Here is a 13,646-nt window from a genome sequence, read left to right as displayed (position 1 = left end):
AAACCTCAAAATGAAATAGAAATCCTTAATTTCAAATATGGGCAACCCTAAACTACTACAGCTATCAGGAAAATCATCAGTAATATTACTAATTTAATAACTCATCCACCAGCCATTTCATTATATCTATACATGTGATATGCCTATAACACGGTGTGAAACCTGCCTATTGCTACTCCAATCATTGTCCTCCCTTTCAGATATTTTGCCTGCATTAAAAGATTTTTAGTTTTCAAGATAACAATCTATAACAAAAAAATTTCTTATTTAAAACCTGGATATAACTTACATTTATGTAATTTAATGTTATCAGGGCAAGTTCTGTAAATGTTAATCAATAACAAAACCTAACATCCCACAAATCACCTCATGCTCAGATAAAAAGCCTAGTCTGCCAGTTCTAAGAAACACTTATGTTCACATTTTCACGTTTCTAAAACTAAAATATGACCTACACCTGAGACCCTTCCAATTGTTACGCAGAAGCTGAATTGTGACAAACTGATGGTTGACACTCTCTGCTCATTAGCTTATTTCAGCTTATTTTGTGGATGGTATCTGTTTATCAAGTACCATCTCATTTACAATAGCAAAAGCACGTTCTGTTGCACTCCAATTTCAATTTAAAACCCTGACTGCTTATTTAAAAATTAGATGACTAATCTCTAGAATTCTGGCACATTATTGCTTCCACTAACTGAGCTATACTCTTCCAGGTATTTGATTTCATCTTATTTGTTCCAAGATCTATTCCTCCACTTATATTTATTACCATAATTATAGAATGAGATATTAAATGAACTAATAAAATACTAGTCTGAAAAGAATATTTTTTTAGGAAAGTTGAATACTTTGGAATGACACAAAAATGCATAACAAAAAACTGCTGTCAAATCAGAAATGGATCAATTATATAAGATTGAAATATATGAAAAGTAAAGGACTCTTACCATATTAATTTACCTCACAATTGTTTTTAAGAGCTTGCTCCTTAAACTGTTCAAAATGAAATCACAGATGACACATTATGGGTATGGTTTATGCACAAAAGCTAGGGAACTCCAACTGGCGGACCCATCCATACCTGAACCTTAGCTTTATGAGTCCCTGCATTACCTAGCTTTTTTGATGTGCCAACCAACTGCTAATTTACTGCATAGTACCATAACTTACTTTCAGGTAACAAAAGGCTACACAAATATAAAGATAAAAAATAGTTAGTTATAAACACAGGGACTGAGAATCCATGATATATAACTTTTTTCAAAATAAATAGGTGCATAACAAAAAAAGGCTACACAAGAACCAACGATGATTGTATCACAAACCCAGAATTATGATTAATCTAGTTCTATGCACCTGAAGCATAAAAAAAGAAGGAAATTTAGAGGTCACATTTAACCATATGTTAAATGTAATTCAGAAATACTGTTTTACAATTTATAGAGAACTTCTATATATGTTCCGTGGATGCATGTCAAAGACTAAACTCATCAAAGGCAAAAACTCTTGACTTTCCCTTTCAGTTTTACATTTTCTCTGTCCAGTTTTCTTCCTCTGACACTCCAGAGCATAGCATAAAGCTGATAAGAGTTTTGCTGGAACAACTGAATTATTATTAAAGTTATATTTCTTTACAAAAATACACATACCTGGAAGCCATCTTCTTGCACTGATAGTCTGCAAGTAAATAAATATCTCCCCTTGTCGTAACACAGACTGTGGCCCCATCACTTGCAGCAACCAAAGACAAAGTGATATCCTTATGATGAAGGGCAGAGACCTGACGAGGAGCGGTTACATACTTTTCTCCATTGGGATCTGGCAAATAACCTAAAAAATTACACAAGTAAATCACAAAATATCCATTTTAAAAATTCAATTTATTTTTCAGATATTGTCACCAAGATTTCTTACCCAGTTGTCCACCATTTAGCCCCATAGTGTAAACAGCTTCTCTAGTCCACAGCACTGTATGAAACCTGCCTGCTGCTACTCCAATGACTGTCCTTCCTTTCAGATATTTTGCCTGCATCTATTCAAAAAGACAAGTAAGACAGCGGTTTATTATATTATTAAGAACTAGTACAATTTTTAAAAGACCCAGTAGACCAGAGTAGCAAATACATGCCATACTAACTACCAGTGCCTCCTTAAATTCTTTTTTTCTTTTTAAAGGTTTTATTTATTTGACAGAGAGACAGCCAGCAAGAGAGGGAACACAAGCAGGGGGAGTGGGAGAGGAAGAGACAGGCTCCCAGTGGAGCAGGGAGCCCGATGCGGGGCTCAATCCCAGGACCCTGGGATCATGATCTGAGCCGAAGGCAGAGGCTTAATGACTGAGCCACCCAGGCGGCCCCCCCTTAAGTACTAATAGCAGAATTCACTAATAGATCTTAGTACTAACACTGAGATTCCAACTCTTCTCAGAACACAAGATATTTTGATGTAGCCACTTTAGTCAGCAGTTTTAACATATAAAAAATTGGCATCGTAGAAAAACCAAATCAGCCAACCTGTCAACAAGCAATATGGAAAACAGGCATTCTCATTCTATCAGAAAATACAGTACTTTTAAATTTGACATTTTCAGGGTCTCTCAACAGTGGCACTATTGACATATTCAGCCACATGACTCCTATTGATGTAACATATCACACTGATTCTTGCACGAGTATTGGACAACCTTGCATCCCAGGAATAGCCAAAGCAATCAAAATAGAAAACAAAAACTGGAGGTATCATAATTCCGGATTTCAAGTTATATTACAAAACAGTAGTAATGAGTACAGTATGGTATTAGCACAAAAACAGACACATAGATCAATAGAATATGACAGAAAATCCAGAAATAAACCCACAATTATATCGTCAATTAATTTTCAACAAAGGAGGAATGAATGTTTACAATGGGAAAAAGTCTCTTCAACGAATGGTACTGGGAAAACTGGACAGCAACATGCAAAAGAATGAAACTGGACCACTTTCTCTCACCATATACAAAAATGAACTCAAAACAGATTAAAGACCTAAATGTGAGACCTGAAACCACAAAGATCCTTGAAGAGAACACAGGCCATAAGGTCTCTGACACTGGCCACAGCAACTTTTTTCTAGATATGTTTCCTGAGGCAAGGGAAACAAAAGCAGAAATAAACTGCTGAGACTACAGCAAAGTACAAAGTTTCTACACAATGAAAGATATAATCAACAAAACTAAAAGGCAACCTACGGAATGTGAGAAGATATTTGCAAATAATATATCCAATAAAAGTGTAGTACCCAAAAATATAAAGAACTCATACAACTTAATATCCAAAAAATAAATAATCCAATTAAAAAATGGGCAGAAGACAAAATGAACAGACATTTCTCCAAAGACGACATACAGATGGTCAACAGACACATAAAAAGATGCTCATCATCATGGAAATACAAATCAAAACTACAATAAGATACCACCTCACACCTGTCAGAATGGCTAAAATAAAAAACACAAATAACAAGTGCTGGCAAAGATGTGAAGAACGGGGAACCCTCCTCCACTGCTGGTGGGAATGGAAACTATTGCAGCCATTGTGGAAAACAGTATGGAGGCTCCTCAAAAAATTAAAAACAGAACTACCCCATGATCTAGGAATCATACTACTAGGTATTTACCCAGAGAATATAAAAACACTAATTTAAAGGGATACATGCACCCCTGTGTTTATTGCAGCATTATTTACAATAACCAAACTATGGAAACAGCCAATGCCCATCGATAAATGAATGGATAAAGATGTATGTGTGTGTGTGTGTGTGTGTGTGTGTGTGTGTGTACACACAATGGAATATCATTCAGCCATAAAAGAGTGAAATCTTATAATTTGCAACATGGATAGAGCTAGAGAGCACAATCCTGAGGGAAATAGCCAGAGAAAGACAAATACCATACGATCTCATTTATATGTGGAATTTAAGGGAAAAAAAAATGAGCTAAGGAAAAAAAGAGAGAGACAAAGACGAATCAAGAAAGAGACCCTTAACTACTGAAAACAAACTAGTGGTCACCACAGGGGAGGTAGGCTGGGGAATGAATGAATCAAGTGACAGGGATTAAAGAGTACATTTACTATATCAAAAAAAAATAAAAGAAAATGAAAAAAAAATAAAAGAAAAAATATTGGACATATTCAGGGTCTCCCAACCGTGGCACTACTGACATTTTCAGCCAGATGAATCTTTGTTGTAGGGTACTACCAAACTATAGGGTTAGCAGCATCCCTGAACTCTACCTACTGATGTCAGTAGCACCACTCCCATTCCCACCCCCAGTTGTTACAATTAAAAATGTCTCTGCACATCACCAAATGGCTCCTGGGGGTCCAAAAGTAACTGAGAATACTGAATATGTCCATATCAACCTAAAGCTCCAAGATAGCCGAAAAAAACAGGAATGAAATCTACCATTTGTAAAGAAATCTACAAAATGGTTAAATATCTTCCAACGGAAAGGTGCCACAGATTGGAGACAGAGCCTCTAACAACTTCTCAGTAATTCCTATTGATTCATTAGTCCAGAATGGAAACTGATTCATTAGTTCAGAACAGAAAAGCATTAGATTTAAAAGCTTATTAATAAAAAATGTATCTCTAATAATAATTTTAAATTCAGAGGATTAAACCAGTAAAGAAACTTCACCTCTGAAACACAAAATTTTATGAGCTGAAAACTCATTTGTTATTGAGTGATAGTTCTATCAACATATTAATTTAGAGCACCAGTCTTAGTTCTTTGAACTAGGTCTGTGAAGTCGAGTAAAGGGTACCTTCTGGTACTGGATATGCAAATGGGAGGGGGAAATTAGAACAAAGAACAGTGGCTTTTGGACCCATGTCCCCTCACATAAACTTGCCACATGTTTTCGGTGCAGAGGCAGATTTTCCATGAGGCCAATAAGCTTAGTCTTCTGGGCAACTCACTTACATGGCCATTTTGTATTTACAAACTTCATTTTTTTCTAAAGGAGGGCCTCAAAATTATTTGTTTCAAACCCCAAAACTGTGGACGCCCCTCTGCTTGTAAATACTTAAAAAGTTGAAACTAAAGCCCTTTAGGGCCTAATTTCCCAAGTGCCTTCTCTCTTACTCCAAACAAATGCTAGTTTGTACTATGCTTAATGTCTCCTGTGAAAAATAAAGTATATACCATTAAATACAAGTAAAATAAGTTGCATATCAATACGTGTCATCTTTTTGTCCATACAGGTTTTATAGCAAATAGTCACCTTGTTTTAAAAAAGGAAGCGTACCTGTCTGGGTACATTACAACTTGCAGGTGGAGGAATAATTCCTAATTGATGAAAAATATTCAGACCAAATGTATAAACACATCCATCTTCAGTCAGTACAACAGTATGATCCTTAGCAGCTGCCACTTGGGAACAATTATGACCACTCAGTCCTTCCACAAGCCTAGGGATCTACAAAATAAAGTTAACTTTAGTATACTATATTAACCATTTATACAAAAATACAAGTAGAATCTGGTGATACTATATCCAAAATGACATGACTAATAAATGGCTGATCTATCATAGGTAACTCTACAATTTACCAAGGGATAGGTGAGTTTAACAGGATGTGGACATTGGTTTATGAGTAAAATACAAAACCCCAGTACGACATTTCAGTAAAATAATTCAATCCAACAAATGATTTTTGAGCCTTTATTATACACCAAGTGCAAATTTGGTTGGTATAAAAAAAAAAGGGAGCTCTTCAGCCGAAGTATTCACTGATGTATTGAAAAAATAAAAATACAGGAAAATACAGGTGTGAGGAGTAAATGAGTTGGTAAGTATGAAAAACAACAGTCTCTGACATTGCATAAAATGAAGATAATAATGTCTATAATCTCACAGGGTTGCTATGAGGCTTAAGTCAAGGTAATTATACTGTATGAAAAGCATCACTGACGCCTAGAACATAATAAATCCATGAAAAATGGAAACTGTTGTCATTGCTCTTTCTTCTTTTTAAAGCACCCTTTAATAGATAAATATACCAGTAATCCCGTCCAAAAAATTTACCTTAAAAATAACCTACTGAGGCAACTTTATTGAATGCAATAATTATTAGGTTTCTTCTAATTAGCACCAAGTTTCAGTACCATAAGACTCAATTTAGTGATTATACAATGAAAATACAGGCTCAACTTTTATTTTAATTTTTTTTAGAAGTTATTTATTTAGAGAGAACACACACACACACACACACACACACACACACACACACACATACATGCAAGAGTGGGGAGGAACAGAGGGAAAGAATCTAAAGCAGACTTCTCGCTGAGTGCAGAGCCCTATATAGGGCTAAATCTCACAATCCATGAGATCACGACCTGAGCTGAAACCAAGATTTGGAGGCTTAACCTACTGAGATATCCAAGCGCCCCCCTGGCTCAACTTTTAGACCACAAATACTTTCATGAGAAGTTAAAAAAAAAAATAAACACCAGGTTTTGCAATTAGTCTGACTTATGGGGCACCTGGGTGGCTCAGTCAGTTAAGTGTCTGCCTTCAGCTCAGGTCATGATCTTGGGGTCCTGGGATCTCGCCATGTTGGGCTCCCTGCATAGGAAGTCTTCTTCTCCCTCTCCCTCTGCACTCCCCTTCCCTGTGCACGAGTGTGTGTTCTCTCTCTCAAATAAATAAATCTTAAAAAAAACAAACAATTAGTCTGACTTTTAAAATTTCAACTATGGAAATATTTTAAAGCTTATTTATATGCTCTCCCGTCTCAATATTTGCCAAATGCAAAATATAATTTTCCTTTGATGCTTTAGAATTCAGCATATCTAAATCCTTCAATTTGAACATGATATACCAAGAAACTGATTTTCTTTTAAAGATTTACTTATTTATTTCAGAGAGAGAGAAAGAGAGAGAGTGTGCACAAGTTGAGGAGGGGCAGGGGGAGAAGGGGAGAGGAAGCATACTCCCTGCTGACAGTAAGCCCATATCAGGGCTCTATTCCCTGACATGGAGAGCAGGACCTGAGCTAAAATCAAGAGTCAGAGGCTTAATTAACTAACTGAGCCACCTAAGTGACACAACAAATTGATTTTTTAACTCTACTATCAATTACTATATTATTCTCTGGTTACAGTAGATTAAAAATAATGTTTCTTAGTTAACTGAAGTTTCCATTTTATGGAAATTTTACTGAAGTTACCTAAAACGTGTAACATTTCAATTACCAAGCATGTCTGTTCATCTCCATGGCCTAAACGTCCTCCGGGACCATGACCACAGGTATAAACCTGCCCTTTCTGAGACAGAAACACGGAGTGAAATTTACAAAGCACCACCTAAGAGAAAACAAAAGAACATTAAATTTCTCTGAATAAAGTATCCTTTATTTTGTAAAAAAAAAAAATTATAAAATAATGCTAACTCTTTAAGCTAGATGATGGGTACATGGGGATTTATTATATGTTCTCTCTACTTTGAAACATGTTCTGTAATAAAAATTAAAAATATATATGCTTTATTTTAAAACCATGTCTACAAACACTGACAAATGGGAAAAAGAACAAAAAAGAAATTAAGCCTATGTCACCCACAAAATAGACCGAAGAAAGGAAATGCAAATTTCAAATGTTCAACTACAAAAAGCAGTAGCCACATGTTTCCCAACTTTATAGAATCTCAAACAACAAGAACTAGGCAGTGCAACATGAAACACAAAGATTAATGAATACTGATATATGTTATTAAAGAAAATAATGGAAATGTCTTAAGCGTCTTTTTTAAAAACATCACCTATACAGGGATTGGTAGTTAGATAGTATGTCCTTTTAATATCTCTGATTTTGTCTAATATATCTTTAATATCATTACATGGCTTTAAATAATTTTATATTTATTTCTAAGTTTTACTCTTTCCCATTTCCTTTTCTACCTGCCATCTTTCCAACAACCCCCATATGCTCTTGACACACACAATTGTATGTTCACATACTCCTACCAAAAGATAAGGGTACTTAAATGACTGAACTTCATCAGAATGCAATAACAGAAAACCAACAGCAGTTTTAAATACAGGCATATCTCAGAGATATTGTGGGTTTGGTTCCAGATCACAATAGGGGGAATTTCTCAGTTAAGTGAGTCAAATTAATTTTTGGTTTTCAAGAACATATAAAAGTTATGTTTATACTGTAGTCTGTTAAGTATGCAATAGCGCTGTGTCTTTAAAAAAAAAAATGATGTACATACCTTAATTTTAAAAATACTTCACTGCTAGAAAGTGCTAACCATACTGTGATCTTTCAGCAAGCCACAATCTTTTTGCTTGTTGATGGTCTTGCCTCAGTGCTGATGGCTGCTGCCTGATCAGGGTGGTGGTTGCTGGAAGTGAGGATGGCTATGGCAATTTCTTAAAACAAGTCAACAATAATCAACTGACTTAACTTTTCATGAATGATTTCTCTGTAGCATGCAATGCCATTTAATAGCATTTTACCCACAAAAGAACTTCTTTAAAAATTGAAGTCAATCCTCTCAAACCCTGCCACTGCTTTATCAACTAAGTTTATAAAATATTCTAAATCCTCTGTTGTCATTTGAACAGGCTTCACAGCATCTTCACCAGGAGTAGAGTCCAGCTCAAGACACCACTCCCTTTGCTCATCCATGAAAAGCAGCTCCTCAGCCCCTCCAGTTTGATCATGAGATGGTAGCAATTCAGTCTCATCTTCAGCCTCCACTTCTAGTTGTAATTGCTATTTGTAATTCTAGTTGTCTTGCTATTTCCACCACACTGCATTTCCCCAGTGAAGTCTTGAACAAAGTCATCCATGAGGGTTGGAATCAACTGCTTCCAAATTCCTGCTAATGTGGCTATTTTGACCTCTTTCCGTGAATCACAAATGTTCATGGCATCTGGAATGCTGAATCCCTTCCAGAAGATTTTCAACTTATTTTGCCCAGATCCATAAAAGGAATCCTCTCTATGGCACTATAGCCATATGAAATGGGGCTTCTTAAATTATGAGACTTGAAAGTCAAAATGACTCCTTGATCCATGGGCCACAAAACAAATGTGCTAGCAGGCATGAAAACAACATGGATCTCACTGTCCATGTCTGTCAAAGCTCAGTGGGGAACAGGTGCATTACCAATGAGCGCAGGACTTTGAAAGAATCCTCTTTTCTGAGCACTAGGTCTCAACAGTGGGCTTAAATGTATATTCAGTAAACCCTGCAGTAAACAGATGTGCTGTCGTCCAGGCTTTGTTCCAGTTTTAGAGCACAGGCAGAGCAGATTTAGCATTATTCTTAAGAACCCTAGGATCTTTAGTACGGTTAAGTGAATGACCCCTGGCTTCAGCTTCAAGTCACCAACTGCATGAGGCCCTAACAAGACAGTCAGCCTGTCCTCTGAAGCTTGGAAGCCACTGACTTCTCCCTATAGAAAGCTGTTTGTCTGCATTGAAAATCTCGTTTAGCGGAGACGCCTGCATTAGCGATCTTAGCTAGATCTTTGGGATAACTTGCCGCAGCTTCTGCATCGGCACCTGCTGCTTCACCTTGCACACTGATGTTCCAGAGATAGCTTCTTCCCTTCAACTTCACGAACCAACCAACCTCTGCTAGCTTCAGACTTTTCTTCTGCCACTTCCTCACCTCTCTCAGCCTTCATAGAATTGAAGAGAGTTAGGGCCTTGCTCTGGATTAGGTTCTGGCTGAAGGGAATGTGATGGCTGGTTTGGTCTTCTATCCAGTCCACTAATACTTTCTCCATACCAGTAACAAGGCTGTTCCGCTTTCTTACCATGTGTGTGTTCACTTTTCATTTCCTTCAAGAACTTTTCCTTTGAATTCACAAAGTGACTAACTCTTTGGTTCAAAAAGCCTCGTGTTTGGCCTATGTCTGCCTTCCTCACTGAGCTTAATCACTTCTAGCTTTTGATTTAAAATGAGAAGACATTCAACTCTTCCTTTCACTTAAACACTTAGAAGCCATTGCAGAGTTCTTAAGGGGCCTAATTTCAATAATTTGTTTCTGAAGGAATTAAGGAGGCCCAAGAAGAGGTAGAGAGATAAGGGAACAATGGCCAGTGGAGCAGTGAGAACACACACACTTACCATCTTATATGGATGCAGTTTGTGGTACCCAAAAACAATTACAATAGTAATATCAAAGATCACTGATCACAGATTACCAGAAGAAATACAGTTAACTCCTGAACAACACGTGTTTGAACTTCAGTGCACATCCACTTATATGCAGATTTTTTCCAGTATATACAGTACAGTACTTTAAATGTATTCTCTTTTCCTTATGACTTTCTCAATAACGTTTTCTCTTCTCTAGCTTACCTTATTCTAAGAATACAGTGTATAATGCATATAAGTATGTGCTAATTGACTATGTTCTCATTAAGACCTCCAGTCAGTATTAGCTGTTTTTGGAGAGTAAGAAGTTATGCACAGATTTTTGATTGCGCCGGGGGGGGGGGGGGGGCAAGTGCCCCACCCCCATTTCCTTCAAGGGTCAACTGTACAATACTAATGAAAAAGCTTGAAATATCGAAAGAATTACCAAAATGTGACACAGAGATACAAAGTAAGGAAATGCTTTTGGAAAAATGGCAATGAAAGACTTACTCAATGCAGAACTGACATAAACCTTCAATCTGTAAAAAATCCAGTGTCTATGAAGCCCGATAAAGTGAAGTGCAATCAAACGAAATATGCCTGTTTGCATGTATGTACATACTTAACCTCTACACCACATTTTGCTATTTTTTAAAGCATCTAATACTCAGTATATTAATTTTACCTTAATACTATTTAAAAATCCTTTTTTCTTACTTTTAAAAAGCACACCCATTCACATTTCTTACATCATCTATAAATATTTCTAACTTTGGATATAAAAAATGATTACTAAATAAAGAAATCTTATAATTATTTCCCAAAAAGTCAAGCTTTTATGGACAATAAGAAAATTAGAAGCTGAATTGCAAGCTCTACTTATACATACCCTTTAAATACTTGGTAAGTACTGTGAATACATATACTTATCATAAGTAATACAAAAAGTCACTATTTCATTTAACTACACCACAAATACCTAAAAATAACACCCCAAATTATATTCATATTTGTAATACAAACATAGAATTTGTAAAGGAAAAATCATTTTTTAAAGCCAGAAATAATACATTTTGTTCAATTTTATATTCAATATTAGAATGCCATTCTATAATTTCTCACTTATATTCAACAACCAATACCAGAGTTTAAGTGTTCCAACCTTAAAACCTCTGAATTTTTTAAGGAGATAAGTGATTATGCCTTTTCATCTTAATTCTCTGGAATATATTATGCTGAGATTAATAATCTCTGCACCATGGCAGTATAGAATCAGCCCATTTCAGTGACTAATGGGGCTCTCTAAATAAGTGGTGCTCAGTAAATATTCCCATAAAACCTGCCTCTCTTTTCCGACTGTAATTTACACTTTTTCCTTCTTAACCTATCCATAGTGCTTGCTTCAACCCTCAGTCTGTGGTAAATAAAATTCCTTATATCTTTAATCTCTTCACAAAATACTCACTTCGTTGCCTTAAGTGTCACTTTCTCCTTAAGTGTACTATTTCATCCTAACCAAGGATGTGTATGCTCATTTCCTTTACAGCATGTATACCTTAGGACCAGAAGGTATGATCAGTCTCTGGTTTCCTAATGCTATCAGTTATTCCTTTCACTCTTGTTTAAAAATCCTTGCTCCTGAAAAAGCTCAGCTCATGAAAGGTGACTACATCATGTATTAACTCAGAAAAGGAAAACAGGTATCTTTTGTAAATAAGCACCCCAACTGTGATCTACCGTTAGTGGCTGCTAATGGGTGGAAGAGCATTTTAAGGATTCTAAGGACCTAGTTAAGCTCAGATGAACACACACACACACTGCGTTATGGAAAAAGATGAGTATGTCAACAGTAGCAAAATCTATGGAAGTGGAAGACATCATCCTACATAACGGACAAAGACCAAAGACCAACACTTCCAATTATATCAACTAAAATTTTATAACTACTTATATTTAAGAACTCAGGTTCGCTCACCTAAAACAAGTAACACTGAGTTTCAACAACAAATAAGAACTCTAATTTTTGTGAAATGAAAACAAATACCAGAAAATCAATAGAAGCTCTACCTTTAAAAGTAGTATCTCTATAGTGCCTTCTAATTTCTAACACTGCTCTCACAAACATCTCATAGTTCTATGGTATTTAACACAATCTAAATATGATTAAAGCTAACACAAAATCTAAAGTAGATTTCGTGCAGTTCTGTTGATTTCTTCATTAAAATGTTATTATCCCTTCAACAAAGTTAACATAGTCCAAATGAAAAGATAAACTATCAAACACAAAAGTTCTTTTTACTCTCTGAAAGTACTCAGACTGTACTTCAAAATACCTGCTTGATATAAACCCCACTCCTGGAGAACAGATCCACCAACTCTGGATGATGTTTGCTATTCTGGCTTCCATGACCCAGGGTGAAATTTGTATTATCTCCCCAAGTGTAGACATCCGTAGGATCTAAAATGTAAAGTAATTTTTACACTTTTATGTTTTAAAACAAGTATCAGTTGCGTTCAATTATACATATAATCTACTAATCAATTTACCTCAAACATAGACTCTCTACAGGAACTAATTTTACCAGCATATTTAGAAAGAGGTTGCCAACATTATCTTTTACATTATGAAACTATTAACACACAATCTAATTTTAGGAATAGAAACCTGAAAATCCAAATCAGCACAAGGCTATCTCAGTGTTAGGAATCTAACACTTGTTCCTTGTTTCATTAGCGGCTAGTTTAACTGCCAAATGAGTAAAATACCACCTGCCGTATCCACTTAGTTTCCATGAAAATAATAATTAGTTATTTAAATATAGAATGTTACTAATAGATATGTAATATATATAGTAATATTATTTATATACTATATACATACATATAAGGGTTCTAGATGAAGCAAATCTGATATTAGTTACTGTTCCTACAGAAACATTAACTTCAATAATTTGCTCTTGATAGAAACAAAAATCACACTCATGTTCAGGGTAATAAATATTTTAAAGTGGGATAAAACTTAATTACAGATAAGTTTATGATCTAAGTCTTCATTTTATTTTGGAAGGCATATAAATTTCTTGAATGGAATTATAACTGTAACTTGCAATATAGCATCCAAGGTAGAAATAAAAATGAAGAAATGTGTCCTTACTTAGCTTGCTCACTACTTAAGTACGAATTATAGAGTAGCCTCATTTAAAACTCTTCTCCTTTTCCACCAATTTCCATTTCCGAAGTTCAAAGGCAAACAAATTAGAGAAATAGGTAAAATCAGAAGGATGTGAGGGTAGAAGAATCACTTCCTTTTCCCCTCTACCTCAAGTACTGATGTTACTTTCTGGATGCACATTAATTACTTTACAGTAGTTACAATTCTGTCTTCCCACTTAGGGTGTATTTTTACTCTTACAGACATAGTATAGATTGAAACTGAAAATGCAAAATAAATCAGTGTTCTGAATAAAAACTCAAAATTATCAGCTAGCATATAGCA

General features: G+C 35.5%; 1 protein-coding gene across 8 annotated transcripts in view; it reads right to left on the bottom strand.

Moving 5' to 3' along the window:
* Positions 1-13,646, bottom strand: part of IBTK (inhibitor of Bruton tyrosine kinase) — a 95,186-nt gene that overhangs the window by 67,023 nt on the left and 14,517 nt on the right. For all 8 annotated transcript variants that reach the window (XM_087856922.1, XM_045804293.2, XM_045804258.2 and 5 more), the window contains exons 4-8: positions 12,484-12,608; positions 7,247-7,357; positions 5,295-5,465; positions 1,918-2,035; positions 1,653-1,833 (exon numbers count right to left, since the gene is read on the bottom strand). In XM_087856922.1, the coding sequence (XP_087713048.1) occupies positions 1,653-1,833; positions 1,918-2,035; positions 5,295-5,465; positions 7,247-7,357; positions 12,484-12,608 (706 nt within the window). The remainder of the gene's footprint in view (positions 1-1,652; positions 1,834-1,917; positions 2,036-5,294; positions 5,466-7,246; positions 7,358-12,483; positions 12,609-13,646) is intronic.

This window comes from Ursus americanus, chromosome 29 (assembly GCF_024610735.1).
Source record: "Ursus americanus isolate L20-20 chromosome 29, mUrsAme1.1.p, whole genome shotgun sequence".
Classification (NCBI taxonomy): Eukaryota; Metazoa; Chordata; class Mammalia; order Carnivora; family Ursidae; genus Ursus; species Ursus americanus.
Note: the sequence above shows the minus strand (reverse complement) of the source record. Positions and strands in the feature narration are given on the sequence as shown.